The sequence below is a fragment of the Corvus cornix genome, chromosome 3 (genome assembly GCF_000738735.6).
Source record: "Corvus cornix cornix isolate S_Up_H32 chromosome 3, ASM73873v5, whole genome shotgun sequence".
Lineage (NCBI taxonomy): Eukaryota > Metazoa > Chordata > Aves > Passeriformes > Corvidae > Corvus > Corvus cornix.
In genome coordinates, this window is record NC_047056.1 from 56285972 (window position 1) to 56313809 (window position 27838).

A 27838-nucleotide genomic window follows, 5' to 3' on the forward strand; every position below is an offset into this window, starting at 1 on the left:
CTTCCTAATTCCACATAAGGTTGCAATATGAGCATTGGAAAAAACAAATCAGAAATCTGTAGATCCCCCTGATACACACTACTAAATGTCCAGGATAGTAAAAGGAACAATGAAACTGAAAACCTAAAAGCTTTGGCAAGTAAATTCTGTTTCTGATTCAATCACCGTGACACTACAGAAAGCATTGTGCTTTTTTCCATCAGTAAAAGATGTTGCTAAGGGTACCCAGACAAACGAACAGGCAAGAGAATAGAAGGAGGGAAAAAACCAAGCAAAAATACCTGGAATTTAAAAAATGCACCAAGTGTCTAGAGGGTGTTTTCATCTGAGAAGATTGATACAGAAGCTGTTTTGCAAAGAACTAGAAATCTTTTTAAAAGTAGACAGACTTTTAAAGCCAACAGTAAACTGAGACATAATGTTAAAAGTTTCAAGGATGTGTCTATTAATAGAATAGATATGCCCAGTAATACTCTTACAACAAGGCTTCATATTACTATAGCAATATCAGCATGAAAATTTCAAGAAATATGTCAATATTCATTAATTAATGTCATATCACAGCCATCTGACACAACCCCACCTAAGTATGAAATCACAATGAGAAAGGCTCCTGAGGATCCCACAATTATCAGTAGAATCAGAATTAGAGTGAGTGGACAATGGGTCAAGAGTAGTAGAGAACAAGAGCTATGAACAACCTGTGCATGTGAAAAGGATCCAGGAAAGTTCATTTCCTACTCCTGTATGTCAGTCAGACCATTTATCTTCTTCCTGAACACTGCTCACTTTCATAAACTGTAACCTACCATGACAAGTGTGTCTGAGAGGATTTTCTAATAGGAAATCTCTTCCTTGAAACTTGCCTAGAGAATTACATCTTTTCTAATTGCTAATCATGCCCTTCTTAGACACTTGCTTCTTTTTTTGCAAGCTTCTGACCTTAATGTGTTTTCACCTGCTATCTCAAAGATATTTCTATTATAAAGCTATTATTCATACACAGAAATTAATAAACCATCACTGTTTATAAGGCTGATTGTCTTTGGATGAGACTAAGCCAGATGTTCTCCTGGAGCTCTCCAACAACTTAAGGGTTAGTTTAATGCTTGTTATTTCCAATTTTTCAGTTGTGGCAGGCTCACTTAGAAGTAAGAAATATATAAAGAATGCATGTGTCTCTTTTGACAGATTTTATAAATACTTCAGATCTTTATATCCAACATTCAGCCATCAGCTATCTTTACAAGAAACAAGCTATTATGGAATTTTTAAAAAGCCATTCAGGTAAAAGATGACACCCTCTTCTCTACCCATACAAGAATAATCTGAAAAAGCTTGTGTGTGCATGAGTGTCTTTATTGTTTTCTAATTCATATGCAGGACAAATTCTATTGAAAGGTGCCAGGGAAGCCCTTTAATAACCTAAAAGAAAAGAACAAACCCAGAAATCTACACGAAATGCCAGTTTGAGAAACACCATAATTTGAGTATAGCAATACTTTTCAGAGAAAAAGCAAAATATAGTTTCAGATCTGAAAGACATTGAGGGGAGAGCAGGGGAGTAAGAGCCTGTCCTGGTCCCAGGAGAGGGTTAATTTTTGCAGTAGCCAGGAGGTGACACGGCTAAGACCCCGAGTTATTCTTTACAACCTCACATCATTTTCCAGGGATGGGGGAAAGGCTCCCTTCTGGGATCAACACAGCATGCAGAGGGAGCAGTGAGGTACTGTCTGTTGTCAGGGGGTTCCATGTGAATCGTTCATTTCTTGTACCCTCTGTCACTGGTATTGTTGTTGTTGCTGTTTGTTTTCTTATCTCATTGCTGTTTCCAGTAAGTTGTTCTTATCTCAGACCATGATCTTTACCTTTTGTATCCCCAGTTCTCATCTCCAGCCTGCCGCAAGGAAGGGGGAGGCGGAAAATGAGCAAGCAGCACATAGTTTGCAGAGTCTCAGTGGGAGCACTAAATTGGGAGAACCATCCCCAAACCATGACAGAGACAAGCAGCGTCTCTCCAAAATTAACTTATTGATATATGAAATTAGTTTGTGCTAATGGCATCGTCATTAAAGACAAGAATATTTAAATATGCATGTGTCTGTGTGTGTATGCATACACACATATATATGCATGTGTATAGATATATGTAGGTGTATATATATATATACACATGCACACATTACTATATTCATTAAAGAATGAAGCCTAAGTTTTTCACAGTATTTGTTCAGACTCAAAGGAAGCAACTGTTCTCCAAAGGAAAAAAACAAGATACTTCAAAGGTAGTTACAGAAATGCAGCTTTGTGAGTCACCTCTTCCTCAGATTTTGTGGCAGTTTGAAGTGAGAATAAGCTGCAGAAATTGAAAGCTGTCAAATTTATCTTAATTATGCTTTTGACTTTCATACTCTCTGAAAACACTTTTGCAGCCAAAACCATTTTCAAACGATGAAATTAATCAAAGTTTTCCTAAACCATTCTACACTGAGAAAATAGTCAGAGACTTCTTCATCATCTGAAGATGTCAGGCTATGTCTGGCTATGCTTCTCCTCCCTTCTCAAGACAGCATGGGCAAACCTTCCTGCCACTCACAAGAGTTGTGGATGTGATAGAGCTGGTAGCTACAGGATCTAGAAAGAAGTCCCAACAGTCTCTGCGTTCAGCAGACCCTGTCAGCAAGAGGGACAAGGGCTATCCCTAAAGGAATCAGGGAGCAGCACACATGCAGGGAGCTACCACACAGGACAGAAAGTGCAGTCTTGGTCTGAAATGTCACCACCTAAGAAGGTATAGGGAACATGGAGGGACAGTGAAGAAGGTAAGGCCTGAACAAAAGAAGATAGAGAGCAAAAAATAAAACAGATAACAATGAGAAGGAAACAAGCAAGAGGAAAAAAGGTGATGACTGTCAGCCAATAGAAAGTCCACCAGCAAAGGGACTAAAGAGTTTCCCTCTGAACCAGGCATCAAGTGGTAACTGCAACTTTATGTTTCAGGGAAATAGTGTGGAAACACACAACTAACAGTGCTTCATCCTGTGGATTACATCTTGCAGCAACACAGCTGAATGTGCCTTCCAGCCTGAGCCAAACCACAGCACATACCACCAGAGCATCTTTACAGCAGCGCTGGGAACAGTTCAGCTCAGCCAATGGTGAATTCTTCCTTCATTTCCCCCTGCTTCCAGGACAAAGAAAGCTCCAAAGACAAGATTACTTCAAGTATTCTTCATAAGCATTTGCTATGTTAACATTGTGCAGAAAGGACAGGCTTGCCAGAAGATGAAGAAATCCTTCACCAAGATGGAGGGTGTCTTCTTTAACCTTCACATTGCCTTATAAACTAACCCCCAGATCAAACACAAAACATAACACAGACAGGGGAGGTTTCTCTACCTCATTGGCTGACACATCTGGGTCAACTAAGGAAAGAAAGTTGTTTGCTCAAAGATGTACCATCAACAGAATGGAAAACCAACTTGCCTGTTGTAGTTGCCAAGCAATAATGAAGAAAATTGCTGAAACATCAATCATGTACACCCAGAACAAGTTAATATGCTTCGAAGTTAGAAGGCAACTTAGAGGTGAGTTATTTTGCTATTTCAATTTAACAGTCATTTTAGTATGAACAGACCAGCTCTGTTATGAGGATGGGAGAAAGGAAGGAATAGAAAAGAATGAAGGAATAGAAGCAAAGTAAGTTTCCATCAAGTAGGAAGTAATGTCAATGTTCTCATTTACCAGTGTCCTGGGTTGCAGTGTATTCTATTACCATCCCCATCAGCCGTTGAAATCAGGTGGGGCAGTGTTTCCTTGCCTCCTCCCCCCAGACTATCTTGCTGTTAATTGCCCATCATTGTCCTGCCGCCTGACTCAGAGATAACTCCCTCCGGACTATCTTCTGTTAATGAGCCTAATCAACACTTTGCCTCATGACTCATTACCCCATTGTGAGATGCTCCACCCAGAGGGAGGAACCAAGCATCCCATCGTGGATATAATCTGAGGCTGAACACCAGAGAGACCGGCTTCCCACTGGATTTCCAGAGGACAGGAGCTACACAGCCACCATTGGACTTCCTGAGGAAGAGCAGACTGTTTTACTACAGGATCACTGCTTCAGAAGACTGCAGCCACCATTTCTACCAGACTGCTACCACCACCCTGCCTAACAGGGTGTCAGGTTGTACCTTGACCCTGTCAGTTTGACAGTGTTTTCTTTTACCTTTTTTTTTTTTTTTTTTTTTTTTTTTTTTTTTTTTTCCCTTTTCTTTAATTTCCATTAAATTGTTATTCTGACTTAGTGCCTCTCACTGGTTTGTTTTCAAACTAGCACAACCAGACAGGGTAAGGTTCGTGGTTTAAACTTCATAAGTGTCAATGATTTTGTCACCACCTATGAACTCAGACAATGCAGAACAGTGGAAGTATTTTGTATTAGCTCTTCATTTCATTCATAGTATTTCTTCATGTCCTCACTGACTGCTTTTTCTAAGATAGCAATATTAGCAGTTCCATGAAGGTAAAGGGAACTGGCTGCAAAATTGTTACAAGCCACTGTATCCGCAGTTTCCTTAATTCCAATACTATAATTCAGAAGTTATATGAGAAACAAAAACAAAGGGGGGGAAAGGGTGTTAATAACTGCATTCCCGATGATTCCAGTGGTACATATATGTTCAATAGAACAGATGCTTTCTCAGGGTAGGTTGTTTTAATACTAATATAGCTAAATGAACACAGAGTCAAGAATAGTAACCTTGATCCTGTAAATCATTCTTTAGAGCTATTAACTGTGAGTAGAGATGTGAAAGACTGAAAAAGGAGGACAGGGAAAAAGAGAAGCCAAGAAAGAAAATTGCATGAGAGTTGTGGGATGTGTAGACAAGGTAAGGAAACAATATAAAAAGAAGAATGAGTGATAAGAAAGTGAAACACAAGATAAAAGCGGTCATAAAAAAGGAAGGCAGCAGAAACTAGGGCACAGATCCAGAAAAGCTCTTATGTTCTTAAGTATGTTATTAAATATATAAAGCCCACTACAAATATAGTGATATATGTTAAAAGATGGGAATTTACAATCAAGGAAAGAAAAGTAACAGATCAAAGAACAATAATATCCAAAGGAAGAATAAAAGAGTTCAACAGAAGACTAGAGCAAAACTAAATATGGAGTGTGAGCCATCCTTGTCACAGGGCACTTTCTTCTGAATTTTGAGTGCTAACGGATTTTTGGATACCCTAAAAATCTTAAACAGTAGTTTCTCAAATCAAAAATTGCTGGAGCCAGCTTGGGGAAATTACATATCATTTGACAAAAGAAGAAGAGATAATAATTTAACAGAAAAAGTTTACAATCACAGGGATGCCACTGATAACAACTAGACTGAAAGAAGTTGTAATTGCTTCAAGACTAAACCATACATATACATGTATACATACACACAGACAATATCCCTTTCTCATTTTAAAGAAACAGTTTCACAGGCATGAAAGCAATAAGGATTAAAATCAATTGAAAGCAAATGTTTGCCTAGAGAATATAAATGGTATTTGAAAATTTTTTAATCATACTTTACTGGTTCTTTGGAAAAGCTATAATTCACAAAAATATCACCATTGAAAAAATAAAAAGGAAAAGTAAAATTTGGTTCACCTTTGCTTTAAAAGATGAACAAGTGAAAAATTATAAATTTAGTAATAGTTTGGGATAATAAAATTTTGGATACTCAAACGATAATGGCAAGATTAAACACACGCAGAGAATATATTCATAGAGTGAAAACAAATATAAAGGCAGCATTTCAGGAATTCTAGAAAATTAATAACTAATCTAAATAATAATTAATAACTAAAACAAAGGGACACAAAAATAAGGCAGTAGTTCAGGCAAGGAAGGTTGTTTTCTAAAACATTTAGGAAAAAAAAGAAATCCTAATATTGACACCAGACAATTCTTAAAATGAAACTAGTATTCTCAATAACAGTAATGCAAAAAAAACCACAGCAGCATTCAGTAAGTCTGTTCTGGTTCAGAAAAATCAAGGTTTTAATTTAGAAGTAGAGACTAATAGAATAATATCAACCAATAGCATTATATAAGGATATTATATATAAGTTTACATTGATTCTTCTTAAATTCACCGAATAAATCTTAATTCAAGATGTTTGGCTGATAAGAACAATAGCATTGTGTAATATATTTTTCCTACTGTAAGGAATGTGATACAACATTCCAACAGTTTGGTAAAACAAATCAAATTGCCGTCTAATAAAATTAAAGAAAACTGTTTAATAGACTTTAAAAAATGCAATGATGAATGGAGAAGAATGTAAGAATAATAGCATTACTAACCAGATGTGCAGAAAAAATATAGTACTTGGAATAATAAATACAAAAATACTGCTTTTAATCAAGGGATACAACATGGAATGTTTCATAACCTTCCTTTAGGAAAGCAATATAATTTCCATTACAGCTAAATATAAAAGCCTGTGTGGGGGGTGGGGAGGGGGAAGGCATGGGATACCAGCCATTTGCTAGGCATACTACTCTGTCCTGAGGAGAAGTGACTCAAAAAGATTTTCAGCACTAGCAGACAGCCAAACAGGAGCTGTCAATTTTACCCTGTGCCCATAGAGTTTGATAATCCCAGTTCAGTAGGGAGAAACACAATAGCAAGTAGAGTCACCTTTGCCTCTGTTTGTCCCTGACACACCACCTACTGGGAATACACACATAAAGACTAGAAATGAACAGCCCTTTTTAACAGCACAGATAATTTCCCATCAGACACCTATGCCATGCTGATATCAGACCGATATCAAGTAATGAAGCAGAGTTGCTCTCCTCAACCAGCTATATTTCAAAAATTTTTGGAGAGCTCCTACAGGTTGTGCTACAAAACAAGTCAGCAAGGGTGGTCAAAGCAGGTCTTTTCAGACACACAAGCTCTAGAAACAGGACTGTGCTCATTCTGTGGGAATTATCTGTCAGGCAAACTCTGCAGCAAAGACATGTCTCCCAAGGTCTGTCTCATGAAGCCCCACAGCATCCAGATGCCAAGAGCAGAGACAACAGGAGAACATGATGGACTGCAAGACACAGTGATGTGAGAAACCTAAGCAGCACTGCCACTCAGAGCTTCCTACCACTGCTGAGGCATTTCCAGCGTCCTCTTCTTGCTTCATGTAAGTGCAAGAAGGTGGTGACTTTATTTTAGCGACATGTTCTTCAAATGTGCAGAATCCCCATCCCAACATACCAAATTCAGTCACCACATCAATGAGAAAGATACTGTCAGATTGGAGGAGATCAGAAAATAAAATATCTAAGCTAGTCTAGTAACTTGCCGGAAATTGATAGTCACGAGGACAAGTTAGCTGACATGTTTCAGAATGCAACATACTAAAAAGAAAATAGCACAGGAGATGCATGATACAGCACAATTTAAGAAGAGATTTAGAATTAATAGCAGGAAACAAAATGTAGCTGTCAGAAAACATCCTTACCAGCAGTAGATATTCAGCTGCATTATACTATTTTGAGGGGAGGAAAGGGGAGGAAGAAGAAAGACTCACTGATGGTACTCTTAAAAAGCTAGAAAATTCAAACATATCTGCCCTGACCAGAACACAGAAGGGAACACCCAGTACACTTTCACTATTCCTGATTTTTCCAACTATGCTGTAGCTGGTGACTGGTGATACAGAATATATATTTGCCAAATATATATTTGCCAGAGATGAGACAAACTATGTCAGCAGACAGAAAATGGTCCCAACACAATCAAGTAAATATCAAAGTTGTGTATGATTGCAAAACAAAAGCTTTAGACACTATTAAATGCTTCAGAGAGCAGACAAACACATAACCCACAAGATAAGCAAATACTAATTTGACAGGGCCTCATGATCTGGAATTTTGCTACCAAAGAGCCAGTTTTTAATAGCAGTCATAAAGCCCTTAAATTATGCATTTATGCAGGAGAAAGCAAAGCCTAAAAATCCCTTAAAATACTGCTTGATTGGAAAAAATAGGAAATTGCAACAAAGGAACTTCCAAGCAGACAAACTGAAGGACAAAATATTTCTAGTTAGTACACAGAATATATTGAGTGATGCAGAGCAAACATAAGGAAAACCAAAACAGCTAACTACCAATGTAAGACATTATTTGAAGCAGCCCTTCAAAAAAACCCCTGAAGCTGCTGTCTTGAGGACAATAAAAGACAAAATAAAACTCTGGCAGACTGAATGTAAAAATGCAATAAGCCAAGCCAAAAAAGGTTTGACAAATAACTTGCAAGGGGTTTTTTTCATGTTAGGGTAGTAAGAGTGAGGGCCAACTGCAATGAGTTGGAAAAGGATTTCACAACATAAAATATGGGATGAAACGGCAGCTGGAATCCAATAAAGATCTGAAGGTTAAAGAGTATATTAAACAGATGATGACTAAAAATTCAACTCATTTAGACTAAAAAGCACCAAAGATCAGAGGAAAGCTGATTACTCCCTATAAGTAAGTTAGGCATAAATGTATTTCAAGGTATTTAGGACAAAGAAAGAAAGCTGGCACCGCAAATAAATTTACTATGGAAATCACAAGCTTCTCAGCTGACAGAACAGTGAAGGTCTAGATCAGCCTGTCCATGAGAGGAAAAACAGCCTAACTGAGCTTTAAGATAAATGTGGATAAGCACCGTGAACAAATTACATGATCTGGTTGCTATGACAGCTCAGTACTGGGATAGCCATCCAATTTAAGCTGGATTCAACAAATGAGACTAAAGCAAAAACTTACCAGCATGAATCAGATACACTCTGAGTTGTGTCTATGCAGAAGCAAGTCATAGTGCCTTACCTTATGCTTCTACCTATGCAGAAATAAGTTTCTGCTTAAATGCAGAATGTTTCTGCTCCTCTTTAGGTCAAGAGTGATGAAGTGCTTTGTGTGCAAGAAGCTTTGGAGTTACATGCATTAGACTTCAATCACTAGAGAGATAATGAGTTTTAAAGAGTGTTCTTAAGAGAAGGAATGTTCCACTTATATCCAAAATATCTGTTTTTGCCTTTATGTTTCTGTAAGTGCATAGGTAGCTTTAAAGCCTGAAGGTCCTGTCTTTCATAAGGAGTTATTTCTCTTGTTAGAGCAGATCTACTGCGGAGACAAATTAGTGACATTAGTTACAATAGGGAAGGAAATTGGTTAATAAGAATAATCTGTGTCTATGCTACTGGTTTTGTTCACAGTAGTAGTGAGGTTTTAAAGTGATTTCCTTCATTGTCTTGGATTACAGAGCAGCTGGGATGTGCAAAAAAACAAATTCCATTTGGGGTAAACTAAACCGAAAGCTCCAAAAAGTGTACCAAACACAGACTGACTCCTCACAGGGACACAAGACTGGTTCTTCAGGCAGTCTCGAGGAATATGTCTAGCATTACTGCCAACCAGGACACCAGGCCCCACTGTCTCATCACAACTTTGCCACACTTTCACGTGCACGGACACCAGTGTCTGGAAACCCACCAGGAAGGCCATGACAGGAGAGCAGCACAAAATAGGCATGGTTCTATCCCAATCCAGATATCCAGGTGGGAGGACCTAAACTGGCTGAGTTTTTACTAGAACTGTGGCAACAGTTTGGGTTGAAGGGTTGGTAACACCAAAGCAGCTGATACAGATTCAATTCAAAAAGTACACATTTCCCAAGAACAAATATTTTACCTTGAACATAATGAGTTGTACAATGTTTTGTCTAGTTTTCAATCCTTTAAGTTACCAAAGATCAAATTTGCTGAACAGTTTGTCTTACTTGCCTCAGTTTAATCCCTGAGGGAAAAAAGATTAGTTGCTTGTGCCTAGTTCTTGTTTAAAAAAAGAAAAAATATCATAATTGACTTGACATCTAGTTCATGAAGCTTCTTGAGTTTCTCTTGATTCAGCTTTCTCTAGCTTTCTCTCTTTTATTTGTAAAGGTATTTCTACCAGTGCATCCTTTATGTTGCTAGCTTTCAAGAGAAAAGAAATAAAGGAAGAAAAAAAAAATCAATATTGTAAGAAAATTTTTTGTCAAAAGTCCAAAAGGAATTATGAAAGTAATCTTCTGTTTCTTATGTCAACCTCCCTTTTTCTCTAAATTTACTTCCCCAGTGTTTGCAATGGGCACTTTGCATACAAACTCTGCCAGGGAGAAACAGCAAACACTTTATTAAGAAAAAGACTACCCCACAAAAAATGAGGTGTTAAGGAAATAATTATGAATTTCCACGATGCATGTAATGACAAAATTTCACTCACTTGGCGCCCTTGAAGCCCTCCTGCTTTGAAGTCTGCACATGCATATGCAAGAGCAAGCGCTTGTGTGTCTAGGGGTGGCGGACCAGGCATTGGCATGTTTTGTCTCAAACATGACATGGTTAAGACAAGGAGATCAGAGGAGAGGTTCCTGCAGAGGTGGGGCAGCACGGTGCTGAGCCAGCTTCCTGCTCACCTTGGCACTGGTGCTCAGTCCTTTTGACTCACTTCCTGGTGGAGGGCTGAAAGGGCGGGCTAGGCATGCGCCAACAAAACAGTGGGGAAAATCCATTTGACGCAGAGAAGCGTGCACAGTTTAACAATACACAGAAGGGGATCCGGTCCCCTCACTCTCTTTTTCCTCTTTCTTTCACATACATTGTTTTCCCCTGCTCCGGACTATACGTGCAGCAGACCAACACAAAATCTAAGGACTGCTGATACTCTTTGTTCTCTTATTTTTCTCTCATTATCTCTCTCCTCCCCTGCTTTGCCATGGGCAAAGCATGGCTATTATATTCTACTCAGTACTGAAGTTTGTTGTGGGAGCGGGAAGCTTGTGGAAGGGTGTTGTGGCTTTTTAGCCAACACCTTTGAGTAGTGGTGCTGTGACTTGCTAACCAGCATTTAGTTATGTGTTGTGGCTTGTTAACCAGCACCTTTGAGAAGTTTGTTGTGGGAGCTGAGAACTTAGTGAAGTGTACTGTACAAAATCTAAGGGTTTCTAAGCCATCATTTTTGAGGAAGTGGACTATTAGAATTTAAGGGCTTTTTACCCAACACCTTTTGAGTCAAAGCAGTGGGCTGGTTGCCAGTTAAGGCAACTACAATAAAGCCTGACACATGGCCCAGAGTCTTGTTTAGCCTGACGAGAAGTTACAACAAGCATCATGCCCCCGAGCAGTGGTCACAGCACTGGTACACCAGCATGCACAGAAACACCATCGGAAGGCTGTCCTGCTTGGTGCAAAGCAGCTGTTAGCTGGATAGAGCAACACATATCACAGGACTATAAACAAATCCACAAGAATTGCCCAGTTTAAATTACATAAAGTTCAGGTTGACAAAGCAGAACAATCAGACTGGCTGGGACAAAAATATTATCACTTATTTCGCTTGTGAAATGCACACAGCTTTCTAATGAGCATATGAAATTAAGAGTTCAGGGTTGCTTTTACATCCAAATGTGTCCAAGCAAGATATCGGTGCCTGTATAGAAAGTGCCCTTCAGACAAAGCCAGAGGAAGACAATACAAGCAGAAATTGAATGATTTCTTGGGACAGAGGGAACACAGCCTGGCAACAGTTGCAGGTACATTTGCCTCAGCACAGTCTGAGATTAATGGTATTTTGGAATGAATAAGCAGGCTGTCAATTTATAGCCATATAGCAATGTGAGCCCACAAATACCATTCAAGTCCATTACCTCAAAATTGATGAAGCCAATAAAATGAGCAGTGAAATTCTTCCCACTGTATAATTGCAAAACAAAATCTCAATGATTTTATTTGTGAAGACACAACCAGTTTATCTCCACTTGAAGAATGTAGAAGGCAAAACTATAGACAGTTACACTGAAGTTATCTAGCAAGCTGCAAAGGACGAAGTCTAAAGAAGATTTTCATTTTCTGTTGGTTTGGATTTCAAACCAAGTGATTTGACAAAATTGCCAAAATTCATATCTGACCAATTTTGGCTTTATGGTGTTTATGTTTAGCTGCCACAGATGATACACAGATTGAATCAACAGTTATGATAATCCCCAAGGCATCTTGGCAGATCTAACCTGTAATTGCTGTGCTATTGGAAGCCATAAAAATTGTCAATGAAAGCTATTTAGAACTGAACAGATACAAAATTAGTGTCTCTATACAGAACTGCAATTGGACTCTTTCAAACATAAAATATTGGAAATATAAACACATAATTCCAGCCTTGTTTCATTGCAGATAATTCTCCTTTAACTATTCAATTTTTTAAAATAATCAAACACAAGACAAATGGTATTTTTAGTACTTGAAGTACTTTGTAATAAAACTATTATTTTTATTTGAGCATTAATAAATATATAGAAAAATGCCACCAAAAAAGATATTTTCAAAATCAAATACTATTTCCACTTTAAAAACTAGCCAACTTTTACCATTTAGATTTTAGAACATACTTAAATGACAAGATTCTGTTCTTTTGTCTGCAGTATGCAATTGTAACAGTAATTATTAAAAAAGAAAAAAGCAAATATCAACAACCCAAATTATAGGTCAGGGAAATTATAAATAAATTTACTTTTAGTGTGCAATATAGAAAAGGGCTTTTTACAGACCAAAGAAATCTGCAAATAAACAAATGCCAGCCACTATATATATAGAGATATATCTATATCTTGCAGATCTAGCAAATTTTTCAATACCAAGTAATTATTTAAAAATCTTTTCCTCCAGATTTATCTTCTTTCTCAGACTAGTTTGCAACCATCAACTGAATGCTGGCAGACTGAGCTGCTGCAGACTCCTTGGAATGTGGGGTTTTGTACCCTAAAATTAATAAAAAGGAGTATTTCACCCTTGATCATATCCATCTGCAAGAAAGTATTGCACAAATTTATTTCCCATTTATCTATACCATTAGTCTCCAAAAATGAAGAAAGATAAAAGAGAATAATATGTTAAGAAAATAAATGGTCATATTTTTATAATTTGTGTTCTTCAGGAAAAAAAATACTGTCTAAATTCCAATTACACTATTTAGCCAGAAATGAAAATAGACATCTGAATCATTGAGTGTAATCCTGCTACCAAACCTTCACCTCCTGTAGCCAACTCCCCAAGCCTGTTGTAAACAGCGACATGTCCTAGCCTACCCCTCTGATAGGAGGCTGAACCCATCTACTTTTCCAGCTCCAGTCTGAATTTATTCACAGTCACACCTGTTTGGATTTATGTTGGCAATTGCTTTCAGGACAAGTGTTCCAAATCTCATCAAGATAAATAGTCTTTAAGCAAAATCATCACCTATAGCATTATGGCAAAAAGAGATTTAAAATAATCTTTCTGAAACACAAGCTATTAGGTTTTGCCATTTTTATTTAAAGTTATATCCCTATGTTAATGTGAAAGGTATTATTGAACTCTCTACACTTTCCATGTGCATTTTATGTTGCTTTCTATAGATAAAAAAAAATTAAAATTTTGTTTTGTCTTTTCTCTACTTTTGTACTCTCAATTCCTACCCAGAGATCTCATGTTCTCTTGTACCATTCATCAGGTCTCTAGGGTACAGCTCTGCATGCAGTGTATGGGACTGGGGCTTAATGTTTTACATTAGCCTCCAAGGGATCCCATGAGGTCTGCTTCTTCCTCCCCTCCTTCCACAAACCCTGGCACAGCCTGTGCAATCTCCTACACCCCCTCCTCAGCTTCTGGAAATTCCACAGTGAGATTCAAGCAGAGCAGCAAGATGGGTGTAAGAACTCAACCCATGTTGGCCCCGTCTCTTTAGTTTCTGCTTACACTTTTCCCACAGTACTGCCATTAATTTTACTCTTTTCAGCAGTGTCTCCTCCTACCACTCTGCTACACTGTGGTGCCTGAGGAGACAGCAGACAAAGACATGGGATTAGAGACTGCTGCCTGAAGTAACTTGGAGTAGCTTGGAGTGCCATCCCTTGCTGGGCAGTGACATTTCAGGCGGGGTGTACTGGGCAATGCCAGCAAGGCAATCATGGCCATCACTCCAAATGAAAGATTAATGACTGAACTGAGGCAGCAAAATGGCAAGGTCTAAAATATGAGAGTGACAGGCTAAGACTAAAGTCTATACATGACTTCTGATCTCTCCCCAGAGTAGCAGTACTGTCTGCAGCTCCAAATGGCGGAGGGTAATTCTGAGACTAACAGGATCGCTGCAGCTTGGAAAGACCTCAGAGTCCCTGTCACGCAGAACAACCCCCTGCTCAAGCAGTCACCCACAGCAGGTTACTCAGGGTCGGGGCGGCGCCCATTTGGGAATATCTCCAAGGATAGAGACTCCACAGCCTCTCTGGGAAACCGATGCAACTGTTTGACTGTCCTTGTAGACAAGCTTTTTACTGTCCACAACCCCCCTTTTTTATTTTTTTAGTATGTTCTTAAGTTCCTTTTCAGAAACAAAGACAACCGATGAGCATGTATGAAGTAAATAAATCAGAGTAGGAGAAAAAAAAGAAAAAGAAAAGAAGTGATAACACAGATCTTCTCATTTAACTCATTATATTTTACCTATTGCAATTTCTCTGGTTACCACAAGATTGGCGCAATTTTTAGGCTGGAGAGTTGTGTTCACAAGCCCAAGCATTACGTTGTGGGAAGCAACAGGGAATCCAGCTCTGAGCTGCAATCTCAAAATTCCCGTTATTTGCACACTGGTACTATGCAAACTCATGAAGCGAAGGCAAATAAGCAACACTGGATTAGAACTTGGTTTATAATCTAATGGACAAATGTTTTTCTTTAAATCAGAATAAACGATCTTCAGTTCTGCACATGCTTCACTTTTTCATCAAAACCAGCAACACAAACCTTTAAACTAAAGTCCTGTAAGATTGGCTCCTAAATTTCATCTAGTTTGCACAATGAGTATGGCTTTTTCTATTTGTTTTCAGTGTCTGGGTCAGATATTTATACCTAGATGCTGTTGCACTTCCAACACTGCAACAATTCAACCAACACAGAATTACGGACATTTTTTTCCAGTGCCTATGATAATGAGAACTGATCTGAAAACCTAACGTGCTCTTTCTACTTCAATGTAACCATTAAGTCAAATTTCTCTGTTCAAAATTAATTTGGGGAAGGGGGAAAGAGAAAAAAGTCTTCCAACAGTCCTTCATTTAATACCTGGTCATTAGAGTATAGATCAGAAACACAAAGGAAATACAGAAATGTGAAATGTGCAGTAATGGCATCTGCACCTCCAAGTGATGTGATCTGAGGTCCAAGCTATAGGCCATGAAGGGAAATAGAAAGATTCCAGCTTATTTCACTACGCTTTTCTCCAAACACTCATTCTCAAACTTTTATATGATATCAAGGCATATTACTTAGGGACCCAAGTTTAAAATAAGCTTAGCAATACTTAAACAGTAACTCCAAAACTTAAAAGTAAACTCCAAAGAAAGCTCGTGTAATTTGGAAGAAAGAAAAATAAAAGAAAACCAAATTAAATCAAAACAAAAACCCAAACCCCCAAAATAGAAAATAAGTAAAACATATATATATATATATGTATGTCCAGCTATCGGGGAGAATGATTTTTGGAAAATCATATTTATTAATGCAAAAAAATGCCATTAGATAAAATCATTATTCAGTAATTACCAGGTAAATTTTACCGAGTTCAGAGCCTGTGTTAAAAACCAGAAAGATCAGACTCTTCCTTTGTACCCATATGTCATTGGGAAGCACCCCAATGACAAATCTCACTAAATACATGGTTTCAAGATCATATGCTATAAGTATTGCTCAGCATCAGCGGAGATCAAAATATAGTATTTCACTTCATTCATATCAGAAAAACTATACACTGCCTTGGGTGCATGACTGCCCTTAAATTCAAGTAAGTCCTTTCCCCATTTATGTCTCAGCCAATTGGTAAAGGCAGCAGCATGTGATATCAGATTATTTTATTTACTATTGTCCTTCTACCTACATGAAGGATTTTGACTGAGGGGCTGGGTGTCAGGACGGGGGGGTCACATCGTTCTTTCGCAACTGCAGCACAGGATTTATGGCACCATCTATAGCACACATTAAACAAAGTACTGCTACACCTGAAATATTCACCTTAAAACATACTTTAGGCAGCTTTTGCAATACCTTTGGCTTGTTTTCTGTTGCTTTTTTAGGCTTCTCAGCGACACTGCAGGACACAGGAAAAAAGGAACATAGTAAGAAAAGTAACATTTGAAAGAGTAAAAAATAAAGCCAAAGCAAAACATCCAACTTCCAAGCATTTCCATAGGTATAACTGGGTGTGCCCAGCAAAGGTTCAGGGTAAAAGCAGCCTTTAAAATTGAGTGTGAGGGACAGAAACTGCAAAAACCAGAAGTTTTTTTCTGACTTACATTGCTCCCAGCAGGCTGTTGCCATTCCCTCTGCGGGGCTCTCACTGGCCAGGAGGATCACATGACACTGGGAACCAAAATAGAAAAGTCTCGGGAGCAAAGAAGCTGAACCAGAAACACATTTTCAAGAAAAGACGTATCGTGGGCATGATAACACGCCCATATGAGCAGAAGGTGTTAAATTTAGAAGGCTACCTATGCTGTGCTGAAAAATGGGTAATGCCTTGAACTTTGCAATCTGGCATTGGCTACCTTTTCAATATACGGGAAAGGTTCATAAATCTCAGCCTGTGTCGGTATGTAACTAAACCTACTAACTGCTCTAGTAAACCACCAGACTTTAAAAGAAAATAAGATCTATCAAAATTTAAAATAAATCTATTGAAGTTTAAAAATAGCCTCCCACCGTTGGAACCATTTTCATTTTCAGGCTAAGGTTTCCAGTAGTTTGTTTGTAGAGAGGAAGCAATTTTTTTAAAAGGATATACTCTTAAGATAATTGGGTGAACTGTAAACACATTTCAAAGATTGCTTTCAATTCTTTCACGAGTAAAAAATATGGTAGCAGACCAATATGTTTGTAAAACATCCCAGTAAATCTATAAATCTAATAATCTAACCATAAAGATATAAACAAAGATGCAAAGAATCCAAGTCAAAAGCTGAACAGACGAATTAGTGATCAAATGCAAGTTCTGTCCAACAATAAAATATACCCTGATTTTAAGGCTTCTGTCTAGGTATCCCTGTTAGAAGATTAGCTCTTCCAGTTTTGTAAAGCTTGTAGCAAATAAATTCTAGCAAAACACTGTTCTTGGGATTACAGGAAACATAAGTTACCTCTGTATCAGCGAACTTTTTCACCATTTCCTGGTCATTTGAAATTAGATTGATACAATTTTACATTCTATAAAATGTCAAGCATTTCCTTGTTGCTAGTGAGTCTCAGGACAATTATTGCAGAAAGGGGGTTTGCTGAAAAATGTAAACAGCAGTAGAGAAACTGTGACCAAGGAAAAGAGAAATATGCTGTATATCTTAACAGTACAAGGACAGGAAACAATTTCTTGTTCTAGTCTTTAAATGCAGTCACCCTCACCTTGCAGTTATAAGGCAAAAATATTGAAAATCCCACCCTTTCAATGCAACTGTCTCACAAGACCTTCTGGATAAACACAGGAGTAGAGAATGCAATTCAAAATCCTACATAGCAGACTCCCAACTGTGCAGGAAAATAATTGAAAATAATATGAACATGAGTTAAGAACCCAAATTGTTCTCCTTTCATTAAAAAAAACAAAAAAACCCAACAAAAACAAACAAACAAAAAAAAAACCCGAACAAAACCAAACAAATAATAATAATAAAAAAATAAAATAAAGAATCCAGGTAAAACCCCCCCATACGCAAAGCTTCTTAATAATAAAATCTCAGATTAAATTTCCCAGAAAGAAATCACACCTGTGTCAAAATATATACATCATTAGAGAATATCATCAATCAAGACAAATAACTTGGTATTAAAAAAGCCAAGATCTGCTTTATTCTGCAGGCTACCCCAAACACTTAAACTGAATTTTTCATAAAGTGAGGTACAAGTCCACATAAACATGGTAGCACAAAGAGGCTCCTTGTATCTTCTCTGTTCTTATTAACAGCTGAGAAAGGAAACTTGAACATTGACTCAAAGTAGTAGTAGTACTAGTATAGAAGTACACACCAAAGCTGTAGCCATTGGTTATTTAAAGATAAAGAAAACCTTTCTAAAGCTACAAAATCGGAACTATTTGATGGGGGTTTTCTGGAAAAAAAAAAGTACATTTTGAAAAGCATAGTTTATATTACTGTGTACATGCTTCTAAGTATTCTACCAGGTACATGACTTCTGTCACTGTGGTTTTAGGAGAAGCTTTGCATCACTGAAACTGTGCTCTTCTGCAGGTAATGTGGCAGAACTGAAGTGGATGGAAGCTTGCCATTGATCATGGTGAGAGAGGAACCAAGGCACTGATATAAGTACACAAAATACACAAAACAGTAAATTGTGTCATAGCTCTTAAAACTGCTATAGAAAATTGGCTTCAGCTACCCCTTGTTCATTGATTTCAGAAACCTTCATGAAAAATCATCCCTTGGATCAATTTTAAATATAACAGTGGCATGGTTTACCATATTTCAGACAAAGCCTAGCTAAGTAGTAACATTTTTCTCAGGGTATTTTCACTCAGCAAACGTAGTGCAAATCATCTCAGGAACCCCTCTGTGGTCAAACACACAGCTTATTTCATTTGCTTTGTGTTATACTCGCCTCTATTCTATTTATCAATCGGGACCTATGAAAGCTGCAAAACACGGAGCGGGAAGGGGGGCTATGCTACAATATTCCATCATAGGTAAGTCAATGGGCTGGAAACGTAATCATATGGGAAAAAAACTAAAGGCAAAGAGAGTGAAATAAATGGCTAGAGGAATGCCAGTTTAGGGAAAGAAATGCACCCATGTGGGATAAAAGCACAGCCAGGAGGATGTACACCACCTACAAGACAGAGTACAAAGCCTTGGATAAAAACAGAAAGAGTGTCAATGTATCCTGGGGCTTAATGCAGAGTGAGGAATACTTGAAACAGAGTAGAACATCTCTTTACACAGCTGGAACCAGGGCATCGGTGTTATTTTACGTGCCTGCTTCCTGCAGCTATTTTAACACTGATATATAGAGAACCATAAAATCATTTACATTGGAAAATACCTTTACAATCATCAAGTCCATCTGTTAACTGAGCACTGCCAAGTTCACCACCAAACCAAGTCCCTAAGTGCTACATCTACATGTTTTTTAAATACTCCAGGAATAGGGACTCAACCACTTCACTTGGCAGCCCGTCCCAATACTCGGCAACTCTTTTGGTGAAGAAATTTATCCTGATATCCAACCTGAACCTCCCCTGGCACAAGTGGAGGCCATTTCCTCTCATCCTGTCATTTGTTACTTGGGAGAACAGACTGAGTGCCACCTGGCTCCAACCTCCTTTCAGGTAGTCGTAGGGAGCAGTAAGGTTCCCCTTCAGTCTCTCTTTCTCCAGATGAAACACCCTCAATTCCCTCAGCCACAAGACCTGTGCTCTGGACCCTTCACCAGCTCTGTTGCCCTTCTCTTGGCTCACTCCAGCATCACAATGCATTTCTTATAGTGAAAACTTGACAGCCTCACCAGTGCCAGGTATATGGGGACAATCACTGCCCTGGTTCTTCTGGCCACACTATTTCTGCTACAGGCCAGGATGCCTTTGGCCTTCTTGGCCACCTGGGCACAGCTGGCTCATGTACAGCTGCTGTTGACCAGCACCCCAGGTCCTTCTCTGCCAGGCAGCTTCCCAGCTACTCTGCCCCCGACCTGTAGCACTGCAGGGGGTTGTTGTGACGCAAGTGCAGGACCTGGCACTTAGTAGTGAACTGCTTAAATAGGCATTCACCAAATGAGCAATTTGACAAATATTGCATTTCAATACTCCACTTACTTTTTTTGAATACTGTCCAATATATGTCTCTTAGTTTATAAAGTTTCTACTGAAAGTTTATTTGGGACAAACAATAATATGTTGACCTGCCCTGGTAGTGCATTACGATTTCCTAAAAAAGTCAATTCATAGATAGTTAAAGAACACTATTTAAAGTAGCATGCAGAACAGTTTTATCAATTTAAATTGCTAGAAACATGTATCTCTATTTTACCTTCTTGGTAGGTAGCTTAATTCTTGAGCCAGAGGAAACCAAGTCAATCTTTTCAAGCTGTGGGCTCACTTATATCTCAGAGTAGGACTAGATTGAACCCATTTTCTGAGGTAGTCTCTTTGTATATTAATAGAATACTTAACAAGAAAAATAGCAGGGCCAGCAAGTTATTCCATATCCATGGATAAACTCAGTGTTTGGACCCCTTTTTATTTGCAATACTAATACATTCTCAAAATTATTTTCTTCACCACCCCCCAAAAACTTAACTCTGACTGCTATCACCGAATTTCCGTATGTTCAAAAGGGACAGTTTGCCATGAAGTTAGTGGGAATTTTTAGTATAAGTAAACAGAAACAGACTAATAATATGTTCATCCTTCCTTATGCCCGTAGTTTAGAGCAAAAATTTACTATATGTTTTAGTCTTAACATGCAAGCAGGAATAAATAATATCACTTTATTAATCCCTCTTGTGTATAACTGTAATCCACAGCCATTTGAACAAATTGTAGTAATCCCAGTGCTACAGTTGGCCCTTAAGAGCCTAAAGATAGTCCTTTGTACCAGACAGTCCCCCCAATTTACTTAAATTCACCATACAAATTTATGACACACCTGGTCTAAGCACTAACACACGTCTGTTGCTCACAAACCATTCTCCCAGAAAACTCCATCCTCGTGTAAGATATTTAAACTCCTTTAGTGACATTCTATGATTGAAGATACCAAGTAGTGACATAAAACAAAAAGATCATACTCCTTACAACCAGGGAAAAAAAGCTTCCAATATGTTCTAATGTAATAATAAAACATAACCCTCCTACCCCAGGGATTACTGCTTCTGCTGAAGACTGTTTTATCCCTAGCAGATAAAACAGTCCCTAATAGAAATGCAAACAGTTAAACATTGATTTTGTACTTTAAGGGGAGAATGGAAATAAGAGATATTTCTTAATCTGTTTACATACATAATGTGACTTCACACATAGAAGACAGTAGCCAGTTTTATGCAGTCCCTATTTCTGCTAAGAGAAATAGAAAAAAATGGGGAAATGTCAGGGTACACAGCATTATCCACTGCCCGCGGTGTCAGCCATCAGTATGTCACAAATACAACCTATTCTACCAAATTGTTGCAAAGACTAGAGATATATATTTCTTTTTGACTTTTTTTAAAAGAATGCTACCACGTTCTTCTTCAGTTTAAACAAAGTAAAAATATGTATATGCAATGTTTGAAATGCAACTGAGACTATCTTTGGGTTATTTTGATGTAATGTAATTAGACCAAATATTTTGCCATAGTAACTTCTGTAAATTCAATCTATTTAATAAGAAAGGTCCTTATTTATTTCTGTCACTTAATATTATGAATTAATTTAGAATATATACAATTTGAATTTAGCATTTAATGCAGGACTAAAAATGTAATTTCAGAAAATATTATCAAAAGTGTATGCACCAAACAACTACATATCTGAGTGCCTGGTCAGGGTCAAGAGCATCAACATTTTTATGGAAAACTTGGAACAGATTTATTCAAATAAGATATCCTTGTGATAAATTTAGGTTCCTTCTTGATCATCAGCAATCAAATATATTACTTAGGCTTCATATTTCCCATATGCCATTCAATAGCATTCCCGTTGCCATCATTATCACCATCTGTTCAAGAAAGGTCAGGATTTATATGAACATATTAAGTCTTAGAAACATAATATTAGAAGTGGTTTAAAACAAATTAATTTCAAGAGGTTAAACAAATTAATTTCCTTGCCATGGCTGTTGAGCATGAAGAGAGACAAAGTACGTTTGAGCCAGCAGGGAGCTTCCCTTTTCCTCCCAACACTCTTTGTAACAGCCTCAAGAGTACCCAGAAGCTCTTTACACACATTTTCTGTCACCCAACACCAAGATCCTTAGTGCCTAGTAGAAAATCAGAAATTTTATTGGCTTGAGCAGAGGTATCTGAAGAAGGTGGATCAGCATGATTTACATCGCCTGGGTTTTACTTCCAAAGTGTCCAGCGAGAGAGTATTTCTTTTTCCTTAAAGTGCCAAAACTTTAATTCAAACCAGTTTTAATTCAAAACTTTTCCTAACACTAAACTGATGTCCCAGGAAAGAAAGCCCTATTTGATTTAGGAAATCTAGAAATCACCTTAGCACTAATGGACAAATCACCAAGGCTTCCCCAGTAAGTCACTAGACACTTGTGATTTTTTTAGTACTTCAGAATCTGAGTACACATTCAGGCACAGATTAAACAGATCTTGTTTTCACCCAGTTATAAACATACAGTCCATGGAAGGGACACAGGAAAGAACATCTACAAAGCTGATCAAGCAAAATCTTACTCTGGAAATACATACTACAGAATAAAGTTAGGGTTTCCTTAACATTCACAGAGTATGTGATTTAACAGGGAATTCCTCCACTTCTAAAAAGCATTAAAAAAAAACAACTAGAGAATGTGTTGATTAAAAACCTGCATACCATTGCAGGAAAAGAGACCAGTTTAAAATTGTAGATAAAGATGATCCACCTTCATTAAATTCTCTTCTGTCTTTGTGTATGTCGATTTATCTTTCTAATATTAGGAACTGTCTGAAGTCATGAAACTCAAACCTGCAGTGTTGAGCTCCTGCCAAAAACAGATGTTGTTATGAGTGACAGACTAGTAATAAATTGAGGTCTGAGCTGATTCAATACCTCCCATTAATATGGGCCTATTTATTATGACTAAAGCACATATATATTTTTTTGTTATTATAACAAAATATTATGAACAACTGTGTTTTTCCTCTAATTTTCAAACAAGAAAGGAAAAAAAAGAAAATAAAGTCACCTGTTCCTAGCAATCAAATAGAGGAAATTCTAACCTAAAGGATGAAAAATTTGTAAAGGGATAAGAAAAAAGAGGTTATAAAAGATATAATAAAAAAATCTCAACTACAGTAGGCATCGGAATTCATAGTTAAATTGTAGGAATAGTAACCCACACGAGTCACCAACTGATTAAGGGAAAACAAAAACACAAGCACTTTTCAGCTGAAACTCAGTGATCACATTTCATTATCTGTCCTTTTACATTAGTAGCACGTTTTAATCACAGGCTTTGCTCCAATTTTGTAGCTACTTCTTGAAAAAAGGCTTAGGGAAGTCAAGGAACAACAGACCTGTACAATTATTTCTTTTTATGATTTGGTGTGGGATGGAGGTGAACAAAGAAAGAGGAAAGATCAAGAAAATACAAAAGGCATAGACTACATATTTAGTAGGAGGAATTTAGGGACAAATAAAAGTAACATCTCTTCTCTCTTCTGCCCTTACTCTTCCAACTTTTCACTTAAATATGACCACCACATGGAAATGCTGAATTGTTAGAGTGCAAGATGAAGCTATGAATAGATTATCAAAAACATTTTATTTGACAGAAATGAAGAGGCTACAGAAAAGTATTTGAAAAAGGAAAGCATTTACTATCAAATATCATTAAAGAAATTTCAAAATTAAAGCTGATTTTCTAACAAAATATCAAAAATTTAAATCCTTAATATAAAAACCCAGCAAGTTAATGATGTTTCATAATGCTTTTTTCATTATAGAGTTTTACCTGGAAAACAAACTGATGGGGACTGGGGTGAATTTTATAAATATATTTTGAGATTGACAGTGGGCTTTTTTGACATTAATTTCATCCCTCTCTAAATGTACTAGCCAGCTAACTCTAGGGACAATGTGAATGTAAATCAGGCACAGAATTAAAACATTTAATACTACACGCACAGTATTCCAAGAACAGCGTTAGCCTGGAACAATGCGCAGCAAGGTGATCCTTGCAGAAGCTGCCCATGTTACAGATCTAGAAAATAAACTCAAATTACTCCACAAAAACAGCAGCACATTAGTAAGAAAGCTCATTTGACTCAAATTGCATGTATAGGAAAAGGAAATTGTCACTAGTCATTAATGTCAACAGTTAGGTCAAAAGGAATTTCTAATACTGTTGTCATTATTTAACTTAGCCTCTACAGGATCTATATTTAGAGGGCAGAATCTGTTTAAAATGAACAGTAGCTTGAGGTTCCAAAATAATATGATGAAGATAAATACAACAACGAACAGTAAAATTTCAAGCACATAGCATAACCACCAGCACGTAGCAGAAAAGACACTGGATCTAATTATTTTGATTGTCACGGAACTATAAGCACTTCTAAGCATTTATTTACCTGCTCATGGGTTGTACGGGAGCTCCCAAACTCTTATTTCTTTCCCAGCATTACTCGTAGTGCTGTGAGCTCTTCTGTCCTTCAACCCAGGGCAGGATGGCTGCGGCAGCCAGGAAAACCAGCAGGACAGACACCTCACCCACCTGGGCACTTTCTCTGTTCCTGGGGAGGCTGAGTTCCATAGCAACCTGTGCCTCCTTCCATTGGCATGAGGCACGTACTGCCTCTTCCACTTCAGATCCACATCCTTTTCCAGACCTATTGCTTTTATGTTACAGAAGTCAGGTGTTAAACGAGAGGAGAGGGTCTGTAGCCAGGGAACAGTAAGAGGATTCATGGAAAAAAAATGTTGTGCCTGAGTTTTCAATGGAGGAACAGAGAAAACGGCGGGAAAAGAAAGCTCACTGTTCTGCTTCCAAAACTTTGTTCATATTCACTGAATCGGAATTTTACCAGCTGACAAATTTCTGTTACCTCTCACTACTTGCTTATGTCCTCTTCAAAAGGAGGGGATTAGCTGTGACACACACTTGCATCCATGTGTGCAGTACACAGGTTCTGTGAGTTGCCAAGCAAAACAACCACTACCCTACCCCTGAACAGAGATTCCTGTGACTTCTGTGAGGAAAAATAGGAAATACATTCTATCGCCCAGAAACACAACGGAGGCTGTTGTGTAGGCTAAGTAGGATGAGGAAACAAATGCACATAGGTAGCTAGGAACCAGCAAACATTCACATTTGTGAATCTTCAGACAACACAGCACTGATAATTTACTCTGCACCACATCTGTTTGCCAGCACAGGCAACCAAAAAGACCTCTCAGTCTCTGCCTGTATCTTCCACAGGCCCAGCACTCCATGCCTTAAGTATGAAACAGTACCTGAAACCTTTAGGACACAGGTGAGAAAAACTAAAACCACACGAGTTCAAGTTTCTCTGTAGCCAGCTGAAGGTTGCAGACCAAACTCCTAAAAGTATGCTCTTGGTGCTTGAGTCAAACCCTATTTGTAATTATTAGATTTGGAGAGCATATCGGCAGTGAAACATGCCATGAGATGTTTCTATCACATATTTCCTCTTGATAGACTGAAGCTTCTGAAGTGATTCAATTCATTTTTCCCTTTGAAGATTGGGCAAAATTAATTACCAACAACTGAGCCTTACACACAGACACCTTAGTGTGTGGTTCTCAAGAAAGCAGCTTTCCAGTTGGACAGCAAGGACATGCCATTGCAGTAACCCTCACCCACAAGTCCCTTGTGGAAACAGTGCTGGAGAGCAAATCCTGTCCTCCATATTCAGGGAATCCAGGCCACCACACAGTAGATAGGGCTGGCCATGCTGGGTCAGACAACTGCCCAGTGGAAAGTTTCCAACACCATCTATAAGCAGGTGTCTTGGAGGAACAGGTAAGCATCCATGGCAATTCTCCCTGCACTTAGCCATCTCCAGCTATTTCCATCTGTGGAGGAGGCTTCCTGTGCCAGCTGCAGCTTCCATGAACCAGAATACATATATGTTTTTGGGAAAGGTTATTCAAGTCACAGGAACCTCCCCTCTTAGCTCCAGCTTAACATGCGGTATTTTCAGTAAACATACTCTTGAGAAAAATCTACAAAAAGCCTAAACTGAACAGAGAAACCAGAAAGATAAATAAAACAAGGATCTTCTGTCCTGTTCTCAATCCTCCTTTTGCAGAGCACTTTGGCAGAAACTATCAGTAAATTCATCCTTAAAAGCACTCTATATTTAAATACATATTTAAACCTTTCTTTTTTATTAAAAATTGAGGAAAAAATCTGGCACATCTCTGTTTATGAAACAGGATATAAGAAAATTACTGCTTTTAGTTTTTAATATAACTCTTTAAGAAAAAGGACTAAAGATATTACCGCCTTGTTTTCAGATTCCCTAAAAATATCAAAGAACAATTATTTTGAGACTTCAAACACATAAAAAAGGAACATACTGACAAATTTATAAGGACATGCAAACTAATTTCTAAATTTGTGGGACTGGCATTCTTTAACTCGCATGAAGAAATGAATGCTTCTTAACACACAAGCCAAGAACATTCCTTGAATCTTGTACCCTAAGAAGTCACTGCTGATGGAAAATAAAAAAAATCCTTGTTTTTTGTGCTTCTCTGTCTGAAATAAAGGTGAATTGAAGGGGGAAAAAATGTCTTAAGCTTTTTAAATACTAATGAGTTAATTCACACTGCATGAACATAATAGCCACCTTGCTCAGAGTTTGTTATGCATTTCTACCCACACAGCCATCCCACCAGGCTGCTGAGGGATAAACTGATCCAGGGAAGTACAACTCAGGCAAATTTAATCAACAGCAACTCTGACACATTTACTTTTACAGGAATCTATCAGAGGTAGTGAATCCTTTAATGGCTTCACTTCAACCATAAAGCTGCCCTTTCACATAAATCTTCCCGAGATTCAGTTACCAGTTTTTCACCACTAATCCTGTACAAAATTGCCTGAAGTCTTCTCAGAAACACAGGCAAGTGAGTTCTGCAAGATAGTAAGTGTGCAGCCAGCAGTTCAGCAAGAGAAAGAGGGGAAAAGAAAGAATAAAGCAGAAAGACAGGCTGATGTAGAGGCCTAACTAGCCAGCCCTGCTGCTCCTTGGCTGCCAAAAGAGCCAGGTGAGCCTGGTCAGCACCAGCTGTAAAATCTGGTGGGTTTGGTTTTGGGGATTTTTTTGGGGAGGAGGGTGTCTCTTTTTTTTACCTTTTGGGCAAAATTTTCTAACTGATCAGTGCATTTGTGAAGAACAGAAGCTCATCTTTAAGAGAAGAGGAACATAATGCAATTGCATGACTTAGTCTTTTTTTAAATTAACTAACAATAAGTTCTCATAGCATGTAACTTGCAATAAAAGCCTGAGTTAGCTGACCACAAGGCATACTCTCCAAGTCTGGCACTCACCAGAACCTCCTATCTTCCTTCCAGTTCCTCCACATCTGTTCTCCACATCCACACCTCAAGTTCATGTCCAGTTCTGGGCCCCTCACTCCCAGAAAGACATTGAGGTGCTGGAGGGAGTCCAGAGAACAGCATTGGAGCTGGTGAAAGTTGTGAAACCCAAGTCTTAAGAGAAGCAGCTGAGAGAGCTGAGGTTGTTTAACCTGGAGAAAAGCAGCCTCGGGTGAGGCTCAGCCTCAGGTAGTTACCTGAACAGAGACTGTAGCCAGGTACATGGTCAGTCTGTTCTCCCAAGTAACAGGTGATAGGACAAGAGGAAATGTCCTCAAGTTGCATTAGGGGAGGTTTAGATTGGATATTCGGAAAAATTTCTTCACTAAAGAAGCACTGGAACAGGCTGCCCAGGGAAGTGGTGAGTCACGATCCCTGGAGGTATTTTAAAAGCACGTAGATCTGGCCCTTAGGGATGTAGTTTAGTGTGGACTTGACAGTGCTGGGTTAATGATTGGACTCAAAGGTCTTTT

At 38.2% G+C, this 27838-nt stretch overlaps 1 protein-coding gene across 1 annotated transcript in view; it reads right to left on the reverse strand.

The window, feature by feature from the left end:
- ESR1 (estrogen receptor 1) overlaps positions 1-16439 on the reverse strand; it is a 163453-nt gene extending 147014 nt beyond the window's left edge. The window contains 1 exon segment of the mRNA XM_010400810.4: positions 16401-16439. Coding sequence (XP_010399112.2) covers positions 16401-16425 — 25 coding nt within the window. The 5' untranslated portion in view covers positions 16426-16439.
- Between the last annotated feature and the right edge of the window lie 11399 nt (positions 16440-27838).